General features: G+C 37.8%; 3 protein-coding genes across 4 annotated transcripts; 2 read left to right on the top strand and 1 right to left on the bottom strand.

Annotated features, from left to right (window-relative positions):
• The first annotated feature begins 1,046 nt into the window (after positions 1-1,046).
• Positions 1,047-20,967, top strand: LOC131281219 (uncharacterized). 2 transcript variants are annotated; one of them, XM_058310484.1, is made up of 6 exons: positions 1,047-1,188; positions 17,502-17,619; positions 17,716-17,906; positions 17,992-18,105; positions 18,542-18,721; positions 18,807-20,967. In XM_058310484.1, the coding sequence occupies exons 1-6, from the start codon at positions 1,166-1,168 to the stop codon at positions 20,803-20,805; spliced, it is 2,625 nt and encodes an 874-aa protein (XP_058166467.1). In that variant the 5' UTR covers positions 1,047-1,165; the 3' UTR covers positions 20,806-20,967. The 2 variants fall into 2 exon arrangements, with proteins under 2 accessions (XP_058166467.1, XP_058166466.1); XM_058310483.1 differs by having other exon boundaries at positions 17,713-17,906.
• Positions 20,968-22,858: 1,891 nt separating this feature from the next.
• Positions 22,859-24,175, top strand: LOC131281222 (alpha-tocopherol transfer protein-like). Its single transcript, XM_058310488.1, has 3 exons — positions 22,859-23,160; positions 23,239-23,478; positions 23,731-24,175. The coding sequence occupies exons 1-3, from the start codon at positions 22,859-22,861 to the stop codon at positions 24,113-24,115; spliced, it is 927 nt and encodes a 308-aa protein (XP_058166471.1). The 3' UTR covers positions 24,116-24,175.
• An 871-nt stretch (positions 24,176-25,046) lies between these two features.
• On the bottom strand, positions 25,047-26,130 carry LOC131281221 (alpha-tocopherol transfer protein-like). The gene is made up of 3 exons (XM_058310487.1): positions 25,829-26,130; positions 25,388-25,763; positions 25,047-25,316 (listed from the first exon to the last, which is right to left on the bottom strand). The coding sequence occupies exons 1-3, from the start codon at positions 26,128-26,130 to the stop codon at positions 25,047-25,049; spliced, it is 948 nt and encodes a 315-aa protein (XP_058166470.1).
• Between the last annotated feature and the right edge of the window lie 235 nt (positions 26,131-26,365).

The raw sequence follows: 26,365 nt of genomic DNA, 5'->3' as shown, positions 1-26,365 counted from the left end.
GCTCATATCGACTCTAGTCGCTGAGCCCATAGTAGAGAGCTCTGAGAGCGGTTTTATTCACAGGTTCAGGTTTGAATTACCCACCACTAGCGCATTGCATGAAACGACGCTCTTTTTCGCTGCTTTGGCGATGTCTCTCTCAAAACTCAGGCGAAATCCGCTATTAAACCTGAAACGGTTAATTGACTCTAAGCGGCATCGCGGGCTGTTCGAATAGAGGTCATCGAAACGGTAAGAGGGTTTCTCATTTTTCTCAGAGTAACGGTAAAAGCTCGGGTCAGCGCTTTTACGTTTGTGCTGGCGCTACGCAGTCATTGCGCAGTGTTTTATTTGCGCATGTCGAACGTTGCGTTAGCTGCTGCAAAGAGAAAGTCAGTCTATAGATCTACCATCAGCTGTGTATCGATAAAGTGTGGTGAACGTAAGAAGATTTATACTTCGTACAATTTCAAATAAAGCATCTGAGTGTTCTTAAACACCACATTATCATATGCTATCTGGTTCTTACAATTGGTGTTAAACATAATGAATGTGGAGGAACAGTGAATTATTTTTTAATTAAGTGAAAAGTTAAGAAATCGTACATTTTCTTATGTTTTCAAAATAAATGCATCGGTCGTGGACCGCGGAGGATACTCCATGGATGAGCTGCCTGGAAATGGAAATGGTGTTGAAGCACATAGCTATTCCATCGATGGATTAAAACCGTTATGTGAAGCAACGAAGTGGAGTGGTGAGGCTTTGAATGAGGCCATCGGTGGTTTGGTTCGTTAAATTTTTGCCGACGTATTTTGCCGTGGGCTTATTTTAAGAGCCTGCGGATGGACTTTGTGAGACGGAAGTTAGTTTCCAAGTGAACGTGTGTGCAATTGTATAGTTTTCCGGTATAATGTATTCCAAAACTAACCTTCGTGTCCATTTTTTATTGCTTTCGTCAAAAGTCAGGCCTTCCCGGTTGAATACTATTTGCTAAGCTCTAGTGATTTTGCGTTTCACACAATTGTGTGGACAATTATGTTGCTTTTTTTCTTCTAACATAGATATTCATAAAACTAACAACGGTAGTTGTTATTCTTAATCATTGAGCCTAGAAAGCAGCTATATAATTAAAAGAGGATGAACCACCTTACATCAATTTGAACCTTTACCTACGCATACCATAAAGATGCAAGTTGGCAGCAAAACAAGGTAAGTTATATAGGTAGCAGGGTTTTTTTTATTTCATGTTTTTTGTTTCAGCCTAAGTACCTTCTATACATAGTTATAAATAAAACGTTTCAGCTTAATGAGTTTTCATTAACAATTTAATTACGAAATTAAGAACAACTGAACCGACCGAATGTTATTATAATATTTTCTCTAATTTTAATTCAAAACAAAAACCTGCAATTTTGTTTTTTACACTTCAGAACGTATTTTCCAAGCGATTTTTGAACTGTGCTTGATGAAGCTACGGCTTTCTAACATTAAGAAGTTTAGATAAATAGAAATCTACCGACTTTTACACCTCCAGCCTTTTTACCGATATTACTCTATCAATGTGTTGTGATCGGGAAAAGCGATACGTTAAATTAATTTAAAGGATTGTTAACAATGGTAGAAGAGAGCTGGGTCTAAATTTGAATAATTAATGAAAGGGTGTACCAGTTAACCGACCAGATGTGTACTAGAAAGGCCAATTTTCACCCCTACTGCGGATTTCGAATTGAAGGGTAAAACTACATTATTTTGCATCAGGTTGATTTTTTGCCATACGTTGCTATACATAGATCAAAGCCTGTTTTGGAAATGCTTCAAAGAGAAATGAACTCCGCAACATGTTGACGTGAAACGCACTCGAGCAATGGCTTTAACCACCGCGAATTGCAACCAATTGCTGGCGGTTCATTAGGGAAAGTGTTTCCTACATGGTTAACTGTTATGAGAGAAGGTATTGGCTTGTACGATTTTTTTCAAAAATAAGCATCAATAACTCATCGTACAATTGATACGGTCTTGTAAGGTACGTATCTATTCTTGATGCTATTTCTAATGCTTATTTTGTTTTCATTTTATTTTTCATTCTTCATGTGCAATTTTTTTATACTATGTCTACTTTAGACAGCGAAAAGTAAAAAACTAAATAAACAGAAGCTATAGGAAGAGGAAGACAAACAAACAAAGGGAATGCACTATGCGCCTTTTCTCCTATGATGAAGGTATTTTCTTATGCTTCCGCACAAAGTGAAGGGAACAGATAGGTATGCATTGTTGCAAGTTGGTACAGTAGCCATACTCTCGTTTTCAAAACGATTACATTGGCGTACAGACGCTCGTTGGATACATCGGCACAATTCGAATATTTTCATGGGAATATTAGAAGAAAATGATAGAAGCTTAACTAACTTATTGTCCAGTAAAAAAGGGAAATGAAAAAAAGATCTACCATGAGTATAAATTGTTATGATAAAAATGGAAATTGTAGTGAAGCGAAAAACGTTTTGTGAACGAGATGGGGACCAAAATCAAATTCAAATCATTTAAATATTATTCATAAACGTTTATGCTTATTCTGCATTTTTGATATTTCTCCCTATATTGTAAGAGAGTAAAATAATCAAATAATTAAATCACGCTTTGTACCTGTGCACCACGCAACATAGTCTAAAAATATTTTTTTATCGCCCAAGTTTTTTCATGCCTTTTCTATTGTATAAATAACACATGACAGTTTCCATGGTAATAACATGTGCTCACGGCTGCTTTGAAAATCTTTATAAAAATTCACATAAAACGTGTCCCTGAGATTTTGTTGGAATTAAGGATTCTACGTGGAAGCAAAATAAATATGAAAAAAGATATACCCTTTCAAGCAAACTTACTTAGGTTCTAGTATAGTTGAACAACTATTTGATAAGGTTGATTAAACTTATTTTCAGTGTTGAGAAGAACTAGAAACTTATTGAGAAGAACTAGAAACAAACAGGTTCTTCCAAACCAAAGTTCCAAAACAAAGCTGGTATGGATATATCTTGAATAGAGAATTGTGGTGTTTGAAGAAAAACAGGATTGTGGATTGTGGTTGGGGCAGATGAAGATCAGTTGAACAGAGTCAACCTCATATGGATACCAAGAGCCGCTTCCGGATTCGATGAATGAGTAGTCCACATTTAGGTGAAGTATGTAGGTTCCGTTATGTTATGAACCGCTTCCTTTGGGAAGGTAGGAAGTAGGAGAAATTTAATGTCCTCTAGAAGATTGCTGCATATTGCTAATAAGATAGGAGTGTAACATGTTATATACATTTACTAACTAGCTACTCAAATAGGTCCCCGTAGTTGGGTTTTGAATTAAACTATTGTTTAAATAGCTTCATTGTCGATCATACACCTTAATGTAATTTTTCAATTTTGATTATAGTATTAGTATATTTATTTATTTGTATTTTCGATTTTTTACCAAGCATAAGTAATGCTGAATATTATATTAACGGCTGTGAATTGTGCATGGAAAACAGTGGGATGATAAGCAATCTCTTGAAGCTTGAAACTTGACCGCGATTTATGTTCAATATTAACAAGGAAATTTTTATTTTTTATATTTAACAATAAAGATTGGAAGTGTGAAAGTCATGCATAAACATTTGGTAGAATTGTTCAACATTAAAAAATAAATCTGATTAAAAAGGTACCTGACCAGTAAACATGACTGGTCCGGTAGTTCTAGTGTTAAGAAATCTAAATAAAAAAAAACTAACATGGTGTTCACAAGTGGATGGTTCATATTTAATGAATCTTTGTAATCTTAAAATTTTCTGCAGTTAGTAATGTGTACCTAACGTGTTTTAAAACGCACTGATACATCATTTTTAATGGAATGAAATTCCCCAAAGAGTCAAGCATACAAAAATTCAACCACCCCTTTTTTGCGCATTCAAAAAGACTAAACTGCAGGAATCAAGGTTACGGTACGCTCACATGTAAGTTGTGTGAAGTTGCGATCTCGATAGAGGAAACACAATAGTGGGAAAAGAATATTAATGATAAGATCGCGTATAAAGCAGAACTACTTTACAGCAATTTATTATCTTAGAATGGACAGCCGAGCGTAGAACTGTTACTCAGCGAACCATGTCCGATAGGTCTAAAACAACACAATTATGCTTCCTACCGGAAGCTGGGACTTTTGTTTCACACCGTCAGAATAATCTTTGTTGGAACATGTACTGGAATATCGTTTGAGTCGCTGAATGGGAATTTTCAATTCCAATCAAATACTTACGTCGTACGCTGATTATTCATACGCTGCCGTACGGTAATTAACGTGTTTTTTGATTTGTTTGCTACGCGTTGATTCAACTTCAACAATCCCGTAAGAGGAATAGTTGTCTTTATGCGGTAGCTAGGTCAATCACCTCTTTTGAACAGGATGGCAAATATTCGAATAAAAAATAAAAAACGATTTTTTGGTAAACAGATGAAACCAATTGAAAAGCATGCACCGCTAGATACACTGCTAGATATTGTAAATTTGTGTTGATTTTTTAGTGTACCAAAAATGAGCAACTCGCTATTGACTGGTTCATTGCAGTGATCGATCGAAAGCGTTCATCTTTTAGCGTTCGCGATATCAAATATCCAAACGCGAACAAATTTGTCCAGCAGTTGCTATATCGATAGACAGGAAACCTTGGGTGCAATATATGATTTATTTCCAGTTTGAATACGTACATTAAACTGCTTTAGAATATTTGTATAGAAACCATGCGTGTTTACAATTTATCATTTTTTCATCTAAGTTTCTCACTGTTCATTGAAGATCGATGGGACTTGATCATGATTATTATTGATTTGAATTCTTCTTCTTGGCTTAATTACCTTGTTTGTTGGTCATGCCTGCCCGTTAAAGGATTACGAGACTTTTTCCCCATGTGTACGTGGGGCGTGGATAGTCAATTCTCTCGTGGGTGGATGGTTCTTGGTTGGGATTCGAACCCATGCCGTCGAGATGATGAGCCCCGGCGCTCATGGGCCGATTTTCTAACTGGCGCTACCGCTCGGCTGTCGCGGACTCTCGGATTTGAATTAAATAAGTTAATAAAAACACTATTCACCCTCATTAGCAGCCTGATCCATGTCGCTATATGTTCATGACAATTTAATTTAATTTCGCCAGCCATAATCTGTTACTAATAAACATTCTGTTTAGATGCGCTAACGATCAAATACGCAACACATTCTACAGACTTTCTTCAATTCATCATTCAACGAGAAAAATAGTTGCTTTGTTCAGATGCAAAACATCAAGTGAAAGTTTTGTAAGTGGGTTAGAAAGAATCTAAACATGTATCGTAAGAGCGAACGATGTAACATAAGATACACATGAAAGACCACTAATGATGAGCTTATACAGCGTTTTACATCTCATCTAGAAATCCCGGCAGGGTATGTAGAACATCAAAAATGCTAGCCAGAAAGTGATGAATTGTCTACTTACCCATTTGTGTTGCCATATGGAGGTTCGACGATTCAACATCAAATACTTTACAGTAGGCTAGCATTTTTGATGTTCTACGCTGTAAAACGCTGTAATATTGCTCTATTGCTTCCTGTTTGAAGAATGATTTTTATATGCTTACTAGATACTTACCCAAATGACAGGAAACTGCCAAGCGATTGTGTGTGAGGAAGTTAGTCGCAAAAAAGGAAGAAAGATGTATTTTTAAGTCGAAATAATAAGTTTTATTCAAAACTTGATGACTTTTCTATCGTGCTCAGTAGAACTTCTTTATATTTTTTTCTGTAAACCTAGTTACAACTGTCTGAAGAAAATCATACAACAAATTTTAATTATGATTTAAACAAAGTTAGCTAAACAAGTTTTCAGTCTTGGAGACTCTAAAACATGAAACTAAACTGTCGGTTCGAAAAATCGATTTTGATAAAAGAAATGGCTATACACAGTTAATTACGAGAGAAACCAGAACACGTAATGCATGTTATCGTTGTGTACAACGCTTAAAACATAATTCAAAATAATCAAAAAGTTTCTGCAAGGTTGCCTTTATTGAATGATGTTTTTCAAGAGAGTTAAAATTAATTTAAAGAGAAAAATCTACAGCTGTAAACCGCCGTTTAAACACGCCTGGAATTCCAGGTGGCGGGAACGGGAAAAAGTAGCCCAGATTCGACAGAATATCCAGCGGGAACGAGCTTATTCGCCCGATCTGTCAAAGTGAAGCTTTGTTTACGTTTTAGTTTGTTTACGTGATCTAAATTGGCGGCAGGTAAAAGTGGAATTGTGAGTCATTATCAAATATAAAGTTTATGAATGGTGTTGTTGAGTTCCTCCTCCAAAATTTTGCGTCGAAGACTACTCGCATTTTGGTTTCTCTCCAACAACATCGGCCGCATCCATATACGTTGCCCATACCGACGTTGTTGTAGCAAGCGAATGAAACTTTTCATGAAACGTTTCAATTAAGCAAATGCGTCCGTTCCCGCCGGGTCGTAGTTTCGCGTTTTTTAAACATAGCGGGAACGAAATCCGTTTTTTTCATATGGAGTTTCCCGTCGTCCAGCGCGATTCCCGCGGGACGGCGGGAATATTCGTGCGAATACCGCTGTGTCTAGCCGTCGCTTAAGAGAATAACTCGCACAAACATCTCTTGCGGTACGAGCTTTAATAACCAGTATCGCTTTTTCTCATTATACTTTTTTTTTGTTTCACATGCTACCATTGCGCACAGCGAGTAATGGTGAGTCGCTTAACACTTTCGAAAGCACAACAATAGTTTCTCTACACCGCTATACCGTAGATGTACCATATTTGGAGCAGTTAAGGAAATTCTGCATAAAAAGTTGAATAACAAAATGAATGTTCGGTCAAATCATACCATTTTTTGCACAGTGCTAGCCTAACTACCATAAAATATAAGAATAATAAGCTAGAAACTCTTAAATTAATATTTCTTCAAGTTTCAGAAACTCTTTGTGTGGCACAATGTGTTCCTAACTTGGCGCATGGGTTTTGCAGTGTTCCTTACTTGGCGCGATGTGTTCCTAACTAGGCGCACTTAAAACAAATTGGATGCAGTTCATGAATTTCAACAGTTTTATTCAAAAGTCAACTTAAAATAATAGAAACATTTTTCAACAGCAATTAAAAAGACAATCTCGCTTTTTTTGCAGCGGACTTTGGCTTCTCTCGTGGAAATAAAACTATCTCATCGCGAACTTTTATAATCTCATTCATCAAAGCCTTCTTTGATTCAAAAATATCTAGCAGCGCAAACATTCATAGTCTCCACGGTGAATAATTAGGAGGGACACTGTGAGCCAAACTTGGCGCAAAATATTTTCGCTTCAAATTAGCATAAATATCTCAAAAAGCGCCGAATCTAACCACGATTCATTGGAAATACTTACATTTTAACAGTTTCGGTTAAAAAAAACATTAAAAACATTTGTTTTGCCTTTACATTATTGGAAAAAGTTGAACCCACTCCTTAGCAGCGTTGCTATCGCGGGTAAAAAATGGCGCACTTGTGGGATGGAATTTTTCATTTAATTATATATACATTCAATAACAAAAAACCAATAACATGTTTTGATGCGGATCTATTGTACAAACATAAACAAATATTTGACTGCATATTTTAGGCTGAAATGTTTTGGAAATAGTCTAATATCGAAGAAAATATTTAAAAGTGCGCCAAGTTTGGACCTGCGCCAACTATGGTGCTTCTACGGTACCTCGTTTTTGCATTGCATAACCGGTTTACTTGCAATACGTTCAAAAGATGTGTACAGTAATCATACATGAGTTTTTCTCCTACGGCTCGATATCGATAAGATCACCATCGAGGGTTTTTGGTAAATGAAGTTGAGAAATTATTGGATTGTTTGTTTTTGGCTGGTGGTGGATGCGATTTGTGTAACGAAGTCACTTGACTTTTGGTTTCTATGAAATCAAAGCATTTTTTGAAAGGCATCAGACAAACTTACAACAAGCATCTGTGATTAAATGAATGGGAGCGATAGTATTATAAGCAAAACTATGCTCTTTTATTGAATTTCACAGGAATAAAAAATACAACAATTATGGATAAGCTCTATTGTTTACCCAAGAGCTTTGGTATTTGTATTATGTTTTTAGGCACTTGTTCGATCTAATACACCGATCCCACATTAAAACATCTATATCCTTTTCAGTTTGTAAAATGTGGAAATTTAGCATGGTTTCAGAGCCCATGTATCTCATTTTCTCAGTAAAAGTAACTCATACGATTGATGCATAATGCTACTAAACCCAAGTGTGTGCCTTTTTCCCTACTGTTAAATATTGCTCCACTTTCCCCATAAATGCGTTGGTTTGCGTATGACCGGTGTTCCGCGTGTGTGCGTTTTGTCTTTCTTTTACAGGAAAGGGGGAAAGGGAAGAAATTCTTGACTAATGGTCAGTAATCAGCAACAATGCGAGCAACTAACGGTTTTTGGGGACTAACGGATGGCTTATGCCGGGTTGATTCAACCGTAGTTTTCCATTTGGGCGGAAGATTGTGTTGCCATGATGCAGGGTGCGAGGCAAAGGAATTACCGTTCCTTTTAAATTCCTCCTACTTGTGTTGTGATCAGAGGCGGATCTACCTATGAGCGGACTGAGCGGCCGCGGGGGGCCCCGAGCTTAAGGGGGCCCCGTGATGAAAACCCCAGACCGCAAAAGTAACTACCAATTTTATTTATTCTCGCAGCGGTACACATACTTGATCAAAGTTAGTACAGATGTATTTTGATATTGCTTAACCATTGTTAATTTTCATATAAAACCTTGCCAGAATATGTTTTCATGAATCTTCTTTCTCATCTAATAATGTCCGTTTGACTTCAAATGCTCTCAATTTACGGTCCACCAGCAAAAAAATAATTTAAAATGTATTCGTCATCGCTGTTAAAATTGATAAAAAGATTTGATAATTTGAGAGCGATTTAAAAACCCTTTAAATTAAAAAAATAAAAATTTAATTCAGAGTGATTATTTTCAGATAATGAAGATCTAATGTCTGATTTCATAAAATAAGCAAATATGCGTCCTTTACGTGTATAAAGGATTGCTAAAAATATGTATAAAGGATTGCTATCTGTTGTAAAAAATAAGTCCAATTTTGGCCATAAGTATAGAAACACTTAGAGCAATGGAAATGTCTGGAGGGCCCCGTTTATCCAACCGCTTGGGGCCCCCGAACGGATTGATCCGCTTCTGGTTGTGATCAATGAAGCAATAGTATAATCATTTGCTTAAAATTATTTCAAATGTTTAAAAAAATTTAATTCTAAATAGGACTTCACATTTTAGTGATTCATTATAATTCCACGTGTGCAACGATGCAATAAATTTGAACTTTGAATCGTTGCGTATCAAAAACCAAATCAACCCACACTACACGAAGTCGTAGAAAGTTGTACGAATATAATTTCAAATCAGTATGTTTCGAATCGGAATCGCATTATGCATAGACAATGTACGAGCAATGTATATTCTTTGTTGCATATGATGCCGATTAAGAATGTAATACAATTTGCTTTATGCATACGTATAAATGAACAAGCAATGTACGGCTAATGTATATCGTAAGTCCTATATGATGCCGACTTAGAAACATATACGACTAAACATAAAGTTGTTTTTGGATTAACATACAAAATGTGTTGTGTGGGAATGTTTATGCAAAGCCCCAATGTGCATGTAAAGAAGGATGTGCAGTAAATTTTTAAAATTCAGTGTTGTATATCTTCTTCTTCTTCTTGGCGTAACGACCACTTGGTCATGCCTGCCCCGTTAAGGGCTTACGAGACTTGTTTCCCTGTTGTACGTGGATAGTCAGTCCTCTCGTACAGGGGAGGGTCCGGTCTCGGTTGGGATTCGAACCCACGCCGTCGAGGTGGTGAGCCCCGGCGCTCATGGGCCGATTTTCTAACCGGCGCTACCGCTCGGTTGTCGCGGACCCCCAGTGTGGTATATACACAACGTTATTGCTGGCCAGTCTTCGATTTGTTACATATAGGTACAGATTAAAAGAAATGTTTGTGGGCATAATGTCAACAGTGTCCGTTCACATTCCCCAGGCCGATATCCGGGAAAAGACTTTCCCATGAAATGCTAATGCACAGCACAATTATTTTAAGTGTGGACGTTATTTCTAGCATTAGCTGCATCTATGTCTGTGGTCACTTATCTTCAACAGCCTTTGTAGGCCAAACATTATGTGAAACGTTTGTATAGTGCACGACCAAGCCAAGGAAAAATTTAAGTAAAATCCCAAAGACAACAGAAACATACACTTTTGGTGTCAAACCAGCAGAACTCTGTATTTTGTATTCGCAATGTATGTCTACAAAATAGGCCTATGCATCGACTACGGACGTTGAAAATAGTGCGAAAAATGCAATGAAGGATATCATTTCCATTTTAAATGCTTTTCTATTTGTTAAGTAAAAATGTGCCAAAAAATTTGATTTGTGGAAAAAACTTCCTATACTTTTCACATATAGTTTTAACACAACAAAATGTGGCATAATCAAGAAAAAAGGTAACGATTATACTAGGAACGTTGTTTACACGTAACGCTATAATTGACAGCAAACCAAAAGAAAAGATTTCTTACAAATCCACTATCACTCAAATGGAATGAAACCCCACACCAGTGAAGCAATATTCATAATGATAATTATTTCTCGAAATCGAACCGAAGGTTTCTCCTCGCAAATGCAATGCAGCTGTAATCGAATGATAATTAACCAACGTTGCACACTACGAACCAATTTATGTTTTTCTCTTATTTTCTTTCACTTTGAAATTACGTATAGTGTATCAGTGGATTGGTAGGAGACGCTTTGATAGTTCCCTTCTCATTGTAGAAAGAAAAAGCATGAAGTTATTATTTTTTGGTCTTAAAAACGATAATTTTCAATTCGATTGGTTGTGGAATTGTGTTTCAAATCTGTTTGCCTCTCATTTAGATAACCATGTCGCTTATGTAAAATCTATGCTTCACGATGTGAATGACGATAAAAGTTACGGCCCCAATAGCCTTACCAACCAAAGAAACTACTGCTTCTGGTAATTGGCATAACAAATTGAAATCGCCACCAATGAGCCGTGCCTTAAGATATTTGAAAAATTATAGGCTAAAATATTAATAGATTGTCATCTCAAGATGAATGATTCTTCTTGACGTTATGAACAATACTTTTCAATGGTCAGCAAATTGTGAGAGAACAGTTGAAGGTCATTAGTATTTGGGTTTTAAAATACAATAACAAACAACTCCCAGCGGGGCGAGGCTAGTTTTATGTGTTTTTTTAATTGCATATCGAAGATATTTTGTGAAAATAATTATTTTTTAACTTTTGTCGAGTATGCTATTTTATAGCTACAGAATAATACAGAACATTGTTAGCATTATTTTCATCATCAACGTTTCTGTTTTTGAAAGGCCATTTGTATTGGGTCATACACAAATTTCTCCCATAAAACTCTTGCACACCTTAGCAATGCCTGCTAAGGTAATACCAAAGCAATACTTGACAACCTCTGTTTTTCTGTCAGAATAGCTTACCTTGGCATTGCTCATTTGTGAAGTATCAGCGCAAGTTGTCGACAAGTTGGCGACGACAACATTGTTTTAAATTTCATTCTATACCCGTTTTTACATTAAAAATAAACAACACCAGTTGTGTTTGAATGCGAATGGTTGTTTACGCTTGGTGTACTGGTTTGTTTACCATTTCTGTACTAGGTAATATTGAATTGTCAAACATTGGCGAGGTTGCAACCAAAATTTTTTGGTTGAGCAAGATTTGGTTGCAAACTTTTCCGACAGATGGCGATACCATAGAATCTGCATATTGGCAGTGAAAGTTGGCGCCAACATTGGCAATGTGTGCAAGAACTTATAGACTTTTTGTCGACTTGAAACATTTGAGGTCATCATGATTGGAAGGACCGAAAACATCGGTACCTTTCAGTTTTCTCGACGCTGCCCTAAGCAAAAGGTAAACAACACTTTGGAAAAAAAACGAAAAAATGGTTAGCCGCGTCGTTTCGTTTCCGCGCATCGTCTCGACGCGTAAGGCCGCGTCCACACGGCATCGTAGCGTAGCGATTTTGACACTCCGTCGTAGTGTCAACTATTTTTTATGGCCGTGACTAAGGCCTCTCGACCAACATTTACACTACGACGGAGTGTCAAAATCGCTACGCTACTATGCCGTGTGGACGCGGGGTAAAAGCTCTTGCATATATGAACAATGTTGGCGCCAACTTTCACTGCGAATATGCAGATTCTATGGTATTGCCATCTGTCGGAAAAATTTGCAACCAAATCTTGCTCAACCAAAAATTTTTGGTTGCAACCTCGCCAACATTTGACAATTCAATATTTTCTAGTACAGAAAAGGTAAACAAACCAGTCTACTAAGCGTAAACAACCATTCGCATTCAAACACAACTGGTGTTGTTTATTTTTAATGAAAAAATGAGTATAGAATAAAATTTAAAACAATGTTGTCGTCGACAACTTGCGGTGATACTTCACACATCAGCAATGCCAAGGCAAGCTATTTTGGCAGAAAAACAGAGGTTGTCAAGTATTGCTTTGGTATTACCTTGGCAGGCATTGCTCATATCATACTCACAAGATAGTTATTGCTATAAGGACTTTAAGTGGCGTCGTTTTGGATCGCCGAGAAGATATCGACATTGCCAGCCAATTTTTCGCTTTTTACAAAGTTTTGTTTACCTTTTTTACAGGACAGCGTCGAGAAAACTGACAGGTACCGTCGTTTTCATCTCAGCAATCATGATGACCTCAATTGTTGAATTTGAAGCGAAATGCGTTTTCTTTCGTCAACCTTCAATGAAGGAATCTCTGTTCTGGCTTAAATAGAGCTTGCCATTTATTCACCATTAGAGCGTTAAAATTGGACTGTATTTTGAGTATATAACCCTTAAAGTGTTCTATGGCTTCATCGTTAATAAATATTTGCGTTGCCGTTTTTACGTGAAATTTAATATAGGTAGCAAATATAAGCCAAAATAAGTTGATAAATTTCAAATATAGTATAAAGCTAGAAAATTGAAAAACAAATAGTTTTTTTTTCTTGTCATTGTCTTTAAAATCTATTACAATATGTTATGAAAAGGCACTTTTCATAAAATAAAACTGTGAAAATTGTGATGTACTTGCTTTGAAATGTAGTTGCTTGGAACTTGATATAAAGTATCAACCCATTTTTTGACCATGTTTAAAATTTCTTTAAATGCAAAAATGTTACAACAGTATTTAAATATTGAAGAATTCGTGAGAAACGTATTTAATTTTGTCAAGTAGAATAATAAAATATGAAGCAAAGTAACATTTATTTAAAAAATATTGATATTATTTTAAAATACACGTAGTTTAACACAATTGAAATACATGCTGTACATGCTGTACATCTACATGTACAAATGGTAATTGCTTGCAGTTTTGCTTGAAAGTGGGGTGCTCTTAAAGGTTTGCGCCAAGAGGTGCGGTTCAGTGCGATGCTGGACCAGTTTAGATGTGAAATGCTTTTTTAATTCAAAGATTCATTCTGAAGAAAAACCCAATTTGATCGATTTGCTGGTTGTGTAATGTGTGCAAACAATATGCAAAAGAGAGAGTGTAGAACGGCCATGTGCTTATTATTGAGGTTAACGTATATGAGAAACAATGATTTCTAACATTGCCCAAAGAGGGATCGTAGGTGAATTCAGTTCAACAGTGACCGACGGCTTCTTAGCAGTTACACATCGCTTTGTTGTTCCAGACATTTGCTTGGCCAATTGAAGAAATGTATCACCAACATTGTGCTGTTCAATGTGTTTATACCGGAACCTCAAAATACATTGGCTATAAGATGTTTAAGCAGTTGAAAACCATTTCACGAGCTGAAATCCGGAAAGTGTGAGTTTAGTAGAAAGTTTATCTGAATTCTACGTACCAGGGTGATAAATCCTACGTTCTATTGACTTCAGTGTGTAATGATGATATGTTGGGCGATTAAATGTTGATGATGAAATAAAATCAGTAAATCAGTGGAAGAATCCAAAAGAAAATTGTATGAGAAATATGTTTTCAAGTTTACTAGATTTTTTCTTTAATGTAAATAATGTTTTCTTGACAAACACGTGTTTCGAATAAGGTAGTAACTTTTCTCGAGTGGATAGCTATGAGGTTGTGCCTCCTAAAACCGGAACATTGGTGTCGGCCAGGACCTACCATCATGAAACTATCGGCTGATCACCCCGTTTCAGTAGAAATTAACAAAAACATATATTTTTTCCAAGGAAAGGTTCTGAGCATTTGTTAATAAAGTGATGAAATATGATAATAATAAGTTCTAAGATAATGAGTTCTTAATCTTATTAAACTCTCTAAATGCTTTTATGAAAGAATCCCCCGATGATGACTGCGTAACACGTTGCCATCATTTTAAAAGGCTTAACATTTTAATACGCTGCTCCGTAGATCCAATTTTTCATACAAAATTGCATTTCCTATTTATTTATTATGCGATAAGGGACTGCATTTCCTGCATGCATAATTGAATTTCCTAGTTTGAATTATTTATTCCTTCAATTTGATAAATTCCTAGTTTTCCAACTTCTTCTTCTTCTAGGCGTAATGACCTTGTTGGTCATGCCTTTTTACCCTATGTGTACGTCGATAGTCAGTCCTCTCGTACAGGGGAGGGAGGGTCCGGTCTCGGTTGGGATTTGAACCCACGCCATCGAGGTGGTGATATTAGTATAACCTCGTAGAATTGACGGTCCTCAGATTTTTATGAATTCAATGACTTAATTTGTCGGTTCAAATGCTAATTTTTATAGTATAGTATAGTTTGTTGCTAGGCATCTAACATGGAACGGGTTTACTTCGTATAAGAAATCTACTGCATATGTACAGACATAACAGCATATGTACAGTTACAGTTTCTTGATGTACTGTAACGTTAATTTCCTTGCGTATGAATAAGTTGTTGAAAATAAGTAAAGTTTGTACAGTATTTCTGAAGAAAAGCATAAAAACTGTGGAACCTGTCGGTCATATTTGAAAATGCTTCGCGACAAGTGCAGACGTTTAGCAAAGTTATGATAAAAAAAAATTTAGTTTCACTTCGTAGCTTCCGGTTGTAGAAAGCCAACATAAATATGTAGGAAGTTCTCAAGTCTATCGCCATTTTCTCACAGAAACTTGGCAAGTTCACAGCATCTATATCCAATTTAGCTTTAATAATATTTAACAAGTCCATAGCGAACCTCTGGCTTTTCGGTTTTCGTCATCAATCATTCCTCACAGTCTCTTACAATAAAAATAGGACAACTTGAATTTCAATCGTAAATGCATTCTTTGTTTAAGGCATTGTCAATGTTTCTAGTTGGTGGGTCAACGGTTTTAAGATTTCCCGAGTACCTAAGTTTGTACATATTTTAGTTAAAAAATTTACGGGTAGAGCAAATTGAAGCACTGTATTTTTTGGAGAATTAATTACCTTCTTCGAGAAAAAGAACCTTGTGTTATTTGTTACGAATATTATTACTTCCTTGCTGAAAAGGTATAAATAAAAATATTGTTATTAGTATACTTGACTTATATCTTGAATTACTATAAAAATTACATTCGGATGTATATTATTAATGTGTAAAGCACAAGTTTTGTTGATCTGAAGAAAAATTAATATACCGTTATAATAAGTATCAAATTTTCCTGCCGCAGTTTAAAATATTTTACGTATAATTCTCGAACTGAATTTTCAACATTAGACAACACAAGTGTGAATGACATCGACTGTATTGGTGGCTGAGACAGACGATCAGCTCCAATATATACCTACCATAAATACATCCAAAGCTTGAAATCGTTGTGGTATGGCACACGAAAACGCGATGATTGTAAGATTTTGTGTGGTGCCGACACTCATTTCCGTTGGAGGCCATTGGCACCAACCAAGAAAATTTGCTCCAAATAACGAACGGGAAATCGGAAATAAAATCCAACACACGCAGGTGTTGTACTGCCAACTCTAGGTATGTTTAAAGTTGGTGTTCTATAGGTAATTGGATGGTATACCTTTGATACCATAACAAATTTTACTGGAGTATCTACTTAAATTTTGGTAATTGCTTTTTTAATGTGCTTTCGCATAGACGATTGGTGTGCTATTTTTACTAACGTTAGAAGAGTATAGATTCCTTGACCGGAAAACGTTTATTTCTCACAAAAATTCAGTATCAACTAGTGTCAAATATGTTCAGTATCAACTAGTACCGCAAAGCGCAAAGTTTCTGACAGTCTATGCATGCGTCAGTCTCTGCTGTTTTTATTTTTGTTATCAGTTAACTCAAAAAGCTTCCTTCGAAGCAACCAAGATCTCATCTTCAGTTCACACAAAAAGTAAAATATGCATCCATCACATTATCGCCTTATGCATTTGCACCGGGTGCCACATTGCCGAAAAAAAACTGCCTAGTAGCCTTAAAATCCAACGGAAATGTAATTTAGTTTCATCACAGGCAGAGACGAATGACCGAGGTCTAAGTTTCTGAAATAAAAAAAAAGTTTCATCACAGGGAAATAAATGTCAAATTAAAAATTCTAGCTATAAAATGACAAAATATTACCGTAACTACAAAAGAAACACGTAAACTTATCACCGTATGTCCGTTTATTTTGTTTTTGAGATTTGTTATGTTTACATTTATTTCTTTTTCGTCTTCTTCTTCTGGCGCATTTGAGTTTGCGGTTAGCTGCCAAAAACTTTGCGGGTGCAGTTTTCAGCTCACAGAGCTGAAAAGTTTTTTACGTAATCTTTTCGGCTCTTCCCCTCTTTGCGCCGAAAACTTTTTGAGTTTGCGGCTCGTGTAGCGGGGTTCTTAGGAACAGTTTTCATTCCTAACGCCAGCTGTCATTCGGCTCAGAAAAGATAACCCGAGCAGATGATGACAACACCGAAAAAGGGAACTCCGATCGATCGGGAAGGGATCGGTGACCCTTGAGGTCGGCCATCGCCTCCGGGTCGAATTTATAAATAAGGGAAGTCGGGGCAAAAATCGTCAGTAGCGATAAAGCATTAATGGAAATAAAGGCAACATTTTTGGGTTCGCTCCAGTAAGCGTACCTACAAATCCTTTTCGATTCCTTTTTTATCCGCGCTCATTAGGACCTAGTCCTAACAATTACTATAGGTTCCACGTTGCATTTTCATCTATTTATTTATGGGTCAAAAACTTTTTAGAACTAACTGATGCTGTCACCCACTTTTGGATGACGTGGCGGTGAACGTTTAATATTGATTTTTTAATATTTTTAAATTCACTATTTGAAAAAAACGTATTTGCATTTCACAACAAATTTTTAACTTTGTAACTTTCCTCGCTAACATACTTTTTTGTTATTTTATTTTCTACATGGATTGATCGTTGACACGTTATGGCAACAGTGATTCTTCGTATTCTTTGTATCAAATGACTCCAAACGGTAGTAAAAATCCACTTAGTTCGCAGCTTGGGTCACAGGACGTTAACGATGCGCCTATGAGCTGGACTTCAAATGTCAAGGTAAATCTATATAAATTAGTATTACAAATACATGCCAAACTTGAAACAGGAGTATCATTGGTATTGAAATGTTTTGTTTATTTTATTTGTCAGCAGGAAAATCAGCGTCCTCCTGTGTTTAATCCGGAGGACTACGTTATATCACTCAAAAAGTACGGTCGACGGGGATCAAACGGGAATTTTAAATCAATTTACGATACATTAAGTAGCGAGGACTCGGGGAGTTACGAAAAATTAGCTGACAATGATCGATCACAAACCTTGCCCTCTAAAAACTCGGATTACCGGTAAGAGATGAACCTTCGAATAAGCCCCAGGCGTACCAGTCAAAGATAATGTTAATTAAAATTTTCTGTCTTCAATTGCCTATAGTTTGCCTATACCTACGCTGCCGGAAATGGACGGTGAAATGACACTCCGTCAGTTCGGCTCTGTGACCGATTTACTGACGAAATTGCGGGCAGATCTTCGAGCCTCGTTCCCTAGGTACGTATCAACGGCGGAATCATGACATATTTCTTCAATATATCTTAGCAAATCAGTTTCCCAAACAGGGCAGTTTCCCAATTCCTCTGGTTGGTTTTTCAGATTTCTTAGATTCGATATCACTGAAGGTTACCCTGCAACAAGCGCGTACACGTTTTTGTATGACTTGCGTTCATTTGCATGATATAAATATGTATACCATTAAACGAAAGCATGAAGGTGAATCAACAGATTTTACGATATTGACCTGTTTCTTTAGTAGATTCAATTTTTAAGGCCATCAGTGGTGGGAAAAATATCTCTTGCTTTTGTTAAAGAATTCGAGACCTCTTAACGGTTTTAGGTGAAATTTCTTCCGTAGCCGAAATTTGATCATGCCACACGACATTGTACAAATCCTTTTCATACAGTTTTTCTTTCATCAAACTTCTTACAGCTTTGTGCAAGAATTTGTGTCAAGCCCACTGGATGGTGTCAGTTTACTGTTGGAAGTGCTGAGAGCAGTTCAGCTCAGTCAAAGTGCTCCGATGAATGGTACGACAACGCTTCATGGGGGATTAGTCCGGAATAATCAGTCCTACCAACGTCGCGCTCTGCTGGATGAACTAGCTTGCTTGTACGTTTCGTCATTGATTTGACATTGCTCTTTTTGCCCGTAATATTATAATGGTAATAATGATCGTCTGTCCTTTCTTCCACAGACAATGCCTAAGCATCTGCTGTCTGAGAAGCCCTGAAGCAGGAGTACGATTGGGTACCACACCGATCGGACTGCTTCCATTAGCTGCCGCAGCCACTGGAACGGGCATACGTTCGCGTATTGTCGCTCTACAGTTGCTAACGATTGCTTGCGACAAATCGACAGTATGCGACGGCACACAACGTAGCCAGATGCAAGGCCACACGGCGGTTTCGGAAGCGCTCTCAACACTGCGGCTGCGTTGCGCCGAGCCTGTTCGATTTCGATTGCTCGTGGGTATGCTCAACAGTGGTGGTGGCTCCGGTGAGCTACAGGCAATTGGGATGCGATTCATCAACACATTCCTCGAGAGCGCAGAGAGCACCCAAACGAGGCTCTATCTGCAGGCCGAATTATTTCAAGCAGGACTAGATGCATCGCAGATGTGTAAGACCATATCGTCATCTTCGCCTTGGATGGAGCTGCTTCGTGGCGAGGTGAAACGTTGGGATTCCATACGCATCGACATCGAGCAGCTACAGCAACAGGCTCAATCTGCTGAACAAGTGCGTAGTCGATTAGTTATTCTGGAACGCCGTGTACAAATTTTACACGAAGAGAAAACAGTTCTAACTACGATTGAGCGACGATTGCAGGAGCGATGTGCGGAGTTACAGAGAGAAGTTCTCCGCCTGAAAGGTGTCGGTGCTAAGTCTAGCAACGTCAGTGGTTGCTCTAACAGGCTCGAACTATCGAGTGTTTGCAATCTAGAAAACCGACCAGTGGCCTTGCCTCGTCAGGTCCCCCCACAGGAGAAACTAAATAATACCTCAGAGAACGACGACGAAGGGATAAGCAGTTCGGAGACTGGACAGTCGTCTACACCGGAGCCACCGCGCTTATTCCCGGCCAAGGACGATGATTCAAATGCGAGCTCACACAAGTTCAGTATCGCATTGACGCAGAAAAACGCAGCTCCCATGCATGAGCATAGTGGAGGAGTGGCCGAAGATGACACAAACGCGACGATTGAGGACGTAATCGAAGAGTTGCAGAACATTGTAAATGACGCGGAGCGTGAAATTTCCGATCAAAACGAAATTCTCTTCCGACAGTTGGATAATAAACCCGATCAAATGCTGTTCAGCTTAGAGATCACAAACGAGCATGAAATAGTGCCGGTGAACTTGCTTCCGCAGCCACCTCGGAAGACGCGATCGTTAGCTCACCTGATCTCGAACTCCTCCGAAGGTGAAAGATCTGCCTATGATCTGATGGTTGTAAATGGGGGGTTAAAAGGCGATTTCTTTGAAGATGAAGAGAACGCAAGAACCAACGAGCGCCTTCCACCATTTGCCAACAACGGGTCACCCAGTGGTGTAATTGCAGGGAATTCTGAGCAAACTATCCTTCCCGGTCCGGACGTCATTAATTCGACTTCGCGGGAAGCAACCGCCCATCACATGGCACATCCATGCCTAACACCGACAAAAGACTCCAACCGGGCCATACTTAACGTCATTATGGACGCGCGGGACATGGAGACACGTTTTTTACGGGTTCAATCGTTGGAATTCGAAAGGCAACCTCCTCAACCCACTGCTCCGCAACAATTTAATGGAGTTTTTTTCATGACCGACATGAACGGTACAGGAAAGTATCCCAAGCCAGACATCACTGCGGCATTGGAGGCTAAACAAGTCACAAAAAATTTGGATCGCATGGGTACATATGGTGTTGATTCAATGATAGATATTGTGATGACTAATGAACAACGTTTAATCAAAGCTAATGCGTACGCGAAATCGCGCATCGCCGCAACAACAGGGCCTCCGAATCCCGCAAGCAGTGCCGTCGTCAGCAAACTCTCCGGAAACTATAACTTTAAGCTACGTCCTAACACAGGCGTAACACCGATGTCCTGCAACACGCACGCTACTGGAATAACACGCGAAACAAACCGTTGTCAAAGCAATATTGGAGGCTCGAAAGTAACTGACTTGCCTTCAGGATTGTACTGATCCTAGCTTGTAGTTGTATTAATTAATAATGTTGTGCAATATTCATTAGTTAAGACATGTTACTTTTCCATTTCCTGATAATATTAGACGTTCTCAGTCAATCGATGATGATTAAAATCAAGAAACAGTTATGGGTAGTGGAGGAAAGACATCACTTTTCCTAGGCGAAAGTCTAGAAATAATAGGTTATCACAAAATAAGAGAATGAGGTGGTTTCTATTTTATTTGAACTGATTATTAAATGGAGTTTTGTTTTGTGTTTACTGAAACATTTCAACGTAAAATTGTTGTACACAAGGTTCTTAGTTTTAGGAGCAAATAATTACTCTATAAGAATCTTTTATCTTACCTAATAAAGACATCCTGAAAAAAGGTTTCTTTCAGCTGTAATTGGTTTTAATTCAAAAATTTAATACTAGGGGAATATGAGCTCTTTGGAGAATTAGATAAGCAATCGAAACCATCAAAAAAATTGTTGTTAGATAGATTAACTATTCTCCTGCTTATTTTCCTTTCTATTACTCACAATCAAAACTCTTAGCAATTATATTTACAGATATGATATACACTCTGAAAACGATTTACACTAGAATCATCTTCTGCTTTTAACACGAGGCTTCAAACTTACGTCTTGTAAGTATTATTAAAGGGATTCGCGACTAATGGGCAAACACGACCAAAGCCGGTCGTTTCAACAAACAAAAATTGAATTAACCGCTTTTACCGGTTATCCATTTTCAATTCATTCACTGAACACAGGACATACAACACCCCAACACCAAACCGGTACTTATCATCCAGCGTCAATACACCATGACGTGGCCTGTTATCTTACTATAGTTTCGTCTAGCACCCTGAGCTCCGGTTGTTTTACTGTTCAGCAGCGCTGATAATAACCATTTGAAGAAGTGTTACTTGCTGTGTCACGCCCGTATTCAAAATGGAGAGATAACGATTTGAACGTATATTGAGGAGTTGCGTCGAATTAGGTTCATTTTTCACTCAGTCCAACAGTTTCGTGCAGACCGTTGCCATTATCGTACGTGTACATAACCTTTCGTGTGTATACACGTTCATACATACTGGAAGTTAGCTCATGTTGATATCGCAAAATTCACTTGGTGGTAAGTGGGGCTTTTTAGTAACCTCTTGGATCATTGAAATGGTGGATAAAAGATTTGCTCAGTGCCAACGTTGTTAGCGGTACAATCGATCATCCATGGACAAAGTTTGTAGAGCTTGACTAAAGAATTCAATAGAAGTTGCATCTACAAAACTGTAAAACAAGAACACTTAGGGGTATGATTCAAAACACCCTGGCTAAAAATTAGCTCTCATTGTAATAACATATTTGCATGCTATTACAATACACAAGGCAAAAGAAATATTTGCGTTCTTCTTAGTTGGGTATACAACTGACTTACCGTTATGAAGATCTATTATTGTATTTTAACCTTCACTGTTGGTGGTTTTCGTGTTTAAGGAGAGAAGGATTCTGCAATATGCTCCTACTTAGTCATGTCGAGTGATAAAAAGCATTTAAATGTACATGAGGCGGTCGCCATTGCATAAATTTATAAATTGCCTATTGCTGATGCTTCTTCATTGTTTGACCAATATTAACGATAGCATTTAACTATTGCTTTGGGAAAAAATACCTTTTGCTGAAGTCACGCGTACCTTTGTTCATATAGTATTTGTCGTAAAGGGTTTATTAGAATACTAAGGTTACAGAGTTCAAGACCAGTAACTCGTAATATCGTTTGTGAATGTGTATGTATGCTAGCATGTAGCAGGAAAAAATGATCATTACAGATATATGATAAGGTATCTTAAGCGGGTGCCATTATCGCAGTGCTGCCTCTTCTTATCATATGCACCTGCTTAGGAGCAGTTAGACATTGCTAAGTTTTCTCACCCTCGTATGATAAGCTACAAACAGCTGCTTTTGCAGTCGAAAGGCTGTCACCAAGCAACATGTGTCTTACTGTTTCATCGTTTTTGCTGGATTAGATCACTCGCTACATACTTGCAAGATAGGAAAACAGAAAAAATGACTGCATTGAGACCACTGGCACCCGAGCTGGCAGAAAAGGCAAGATTTGAGCTGAACGAGGTGCCACACCGCATGGTAGATGATCTGGCAGCATTGAGATCCTGGATAGCCAAACAACCTCATCTTAATCCTCGTACCGATGACCAGTTCTTGGTAAATTTCTTACGAGGATGTAAGTATAGTCTCGAGAAGACGAAGGAAAAACTTGACAATTATTACACAGTAAAAACAGCCATACCAGAGTTTTTCGACAATCGAGACCCGATAAACGAAACGCTACGGAATTACATGTCCTTCGGGTGAGTACAAATCTTTACCATCCTACCATCTAATCATACCCATTGCTATAATTTTACATTTTGTTGCTTTTATATCAGTGTTAACCTTCCTCTACCACACACATTGGATGCTGATGGGCCGAGACTTATGTTAGTGCGGATGGGTGCATACGACGCTTCAAAGCATTCCATTATAGATGTGATGAAAGTATGCTACATGATCACCGATGTATTGCTCGTAAATGACGACACTTCCATCATTGCTGGCCACATGGTGTTGGTCGACTTAAGAGGTCTAACTTTTGCCTGCATGTCACAGTTCAGTCCGACATTTATTAAGTACGTATTGAAAGTTTGTGCAGAGGAGAAAATGAATAGAAATAATATGATGTAATCTTTGGCATAATATTTGTTACCAATGTTTCTTATCTACTCAAAGCATCAAATACTATACTATCGTACAACTATGTCCATTAGAATCAGATATCTAATAGCGGTCGCTTTGTAACTGATCTAATGTTTTGCGATCTCTTAGGAAAACAGATATATTTTTTTAAACTCGATTTTCACTGCTAATCTTTCCTTTTTCAGAAAAATGACCTCTGTTATTGAGGCTTTCCCAATCCGCACGAAAGGCATACATTTCATAAACCCATCGTCTGGCTTCGACGCTCTCTACAAACTTTTCCATGGATTTTTGAGCAAAAAAATTCAGGACCGCATTCAAGTGCACGAATCATTCGAAGCCCTGCACAAATTCGTTCCGAAGAAATATCTTCCCGAAGAATATGGTGGTAGTGGTGGACGACTTGAAGACATCATTGCAGACTGGAGTAAAACGCTAATTATTAACCGCGACTTTTTCGCCGAAGACGCGAAATTCCGAAACGACGAACGTAAACGACCTGGTAAACCCAAAAATGCAAGCACATTGTTTGGGGTGGATGGTTCGTTCCGCACGCTTGAATTTGATTAGAATTCAACACATGTTGCCCAATGAAGAGAACGTACGCACTTAATAATCATACCGAATATTGGTTTTTACAGTTTCGGGCACAAAGCAAAACCAAAAGTATAATTCAAACTTATCTCGTCCAACTACCGGAAACTGCCAATTTTTGCATAGTGAGGTTCTGTTTGAGAAAATATGACACTTGTGTTAAAAAAAATTACAATATCATACACGCAATAATTTAAAAAACTTAATTTCCTAGACTTATCCAAATTGTAATATTTTTTCTCTAACCTCTTTTTTTATCTAGAGACAAATATTAAATAAAGCTAAATGAAGCGATACCGGCTATATTATCCTCGATCAAATCGTTTTAATCTTTCGAGCAATAAATACACACATTGTGCTTGGAATAAACAGGTTTGAATGTTCATTTTTTAACGATAATGACAGTGACGGGTACCTTTTTAAACATGCCTAAATGCAGTGTCCAACATTTTCAAGCGCAACTTTATTCAAACAAGCAACTGCTTTGTCTGCCAACCAACAGAGGCCTCTGGTAATACTTAAAAACCTGAACAAAATTAAAATATGTATGATAAAAAAAACACTAATTAGATTAGCTTGTTGGAACTATTACCTTAAAGTATAGTCACATTTTTTCTGGATTCATGCACAACTAGTAAGAGAGACCAGGGAAGCCTGGGTCCCGCTGAACTTCAAACTGCTTGGAATATTAATCGCTAAGCTAGTTTAAAGAATCAAATCTGGTAAAGAAAAATCAACAAAGGATAGTAGAGTAGTTTCCGCTTTGAGGCATGGACAGCATGCGACATTTTCTTTTAAATCATAAGATTGAATGAACAAAGTCCTTGAATTACTATGTTTGTTGTAAGTTTATTTTCAGGTTTCTAGTATTTCATTTGCAATGTTAGAATAGGGAAAATGTTTGTATTCAGTCAAAACTAAGCTTCCTAAAGCTTCCGTCAGTTCCAAAAGAATCTTCCATGGAGCAATTGATCGCAGTTGTACCAGAAGATGATGAAACTTTTTTTGAGCTCATTGCAGCCATTTCCAGCAGATATAAACGATTATCTTTCAGCTTATTCTCCCACTGCTTTACAATATTGTCAATTGACTCTAGATTACCTCCATATTCTTTTGGAAGCAGTTCAGGCGAAAAATGCTGATGTAATGACTTAAGGCCGTTGTCATGAGAAAAAATCTGTAAGAAAAGATATATGAGAGACGATATGAGAATAATGTTAAAGCGCTACAAATGCTGCTAACACTTACTCTTTTATGGCGATTTTTTTCCGAAAGAAGCCCGTTAAAGATATTTAATGCAATATTAGCCCCTGTTGGTGGGTTCAGTATGTGAATTCCCTGCATTCGAAGCGGTGAAGCATCTTGGTTCAGAATGGCGATTTTTCGTAAAAGTTCTATTTCTAATTGCATCAAGTGACCAGCAGAGACCCCTTTGAGATCTATTACAAGGGTCATGCCGCAAATTACCATCTGGTCGTCTTCACGCATCAGAATATCGTTGATCATAGTTCCGACTTTCATAACGTCTGCAAAACTGCATTGCTCGGTGTTGAAATGTCCAACTCGAATGATAAACAGCTTTGGATCGGTGGGCTTTGTTGTGCTAGGGAGAGGCACAGCAACGCTGTAAATTAAAAATATAATAATAATCCTAAAAAGAGAGGTTGCGGAGTGGAGCCATATCCTCACCCCATACGTATAACTTTGATGGTCTTCTCATCCTCTGGGTCACGATTTTGAATTACTTGCGGTAACTGGTAACGGATCTCATGAAACAGAAGTATTTTTTTCTTCACCTTTTCTAAACTGAACTTGCACCCACGGAGGAAGGCTATCAAAAACTGATCATCAACTATTTCGCACTGTAGTCCACGTTCAGCAAGCCACGTTCGAATTACTGACAGATGACTCTCGATCTGAGATTCATCTTCGTTGAGTTCCCGTTCAGCTACTTCCTTCAATAGCGAGGACACGGGACGAATTTGAGACATTTTAGTAAGACGGTGTACGCAATCCGCCCAACGATACCCTAGGTCAGTCGAACTTCAAATAATACTTTCATAAGTGCCGAGCCATAAGCTCGTCGTTCAGCCCCAAACACCTACAAATACACCCTAATAAATAGATAACGTGCTCCCGAATAAACCGTCGCTATCGTTGATAGATCATTGATTGTGACGATTTCGATCATTCGTTGAAGGTGGCTAATAGGCTATTGTTCATGTA

The sequence above is a fragment of the Anopheles ziemanni genome, chromosome 2 (genome assembly GCF_943734765.1).
Source record: "Anopheles ziemanni chromosome 2, idAnoZiCoDA_A2_x.2, whole genome shotgun sequence".
NCBI classification, from domain to species: Eukaryota; Metazoa; Arthropoda; class Insecta; order Diptera; family Culicidae; genus Anopheles; species Anopheles ziemanni.
This window is presented reverse-complemented; position numbering and strand designations above follow the sequence as displayed.

Excerpts from the sequence above, each read along its gene's own strand:
- LOC131281221 (XM_058310487.1), bottom strand. The coding sequence starts at position 26,130 with ATGTCTCAAATTCGTCCCGTGTCCTCGCTATTGAAGGAAGTAGCTGAA. Across the intron at positions 25,764-25,828 it reads ATCAAAGTTATACGTATGGG|CGTTGCTGTGCCTCTCCCTA; the intron begins GTGAGGATATGG and ends TTTAATTTACAG. Across the intron at positions 25,317-25,387 it reads AAAAAAATCGCCATAAAAGA|ATTTTTTCTCATGACAACGG; the intron begins GTAAGTGTTAGC and ends CTTTTCTTACAG.
- LOC131281219 (XM_058310483.1), top strand. The coding sequence starts at position 1,166 with ATGCAAGTTGGCAGCAAAACAAG. Across the intron at positions 1,189-17,501 it reads CAAGTTGGCAGCAAAACAAG|TGATTCTTCGTATTCTTTGT; the intron begins GTAAGTTATATA and ends TTATGGCAACAG. Across the intron at positions 18,106-18,541 it reads CTTCGAGCCTCGTTCCCTAG|CTTTGTGCAAGAATTTGTGT; the intron begins GTACGTATCAAC and ends AACTTCTTACAG.
- LOC131281222 (XM_058310488.1), top strand. The coding sequence starts at position 22,859 with ATGACTGCATTGAGACCACTGGCACCCGAGCTGGCAGAAAAGGCAAGA. Across the intron at positions 23,161-23,238 it reads CGGAATTACATGTCCTTCGG|TGTTAACCTTCCTCTACCAC; the intron begins GTGAGTACAAAT and ends CTTTTATATCAG. Across the intron at positions 23,479-23,730 it reads TTCAGTCCGACATTTATTAA|AAAAATGACCTCTGTTATTG; the intron begins GTACGTATTGAA and ends TTCCTTTTTCAG.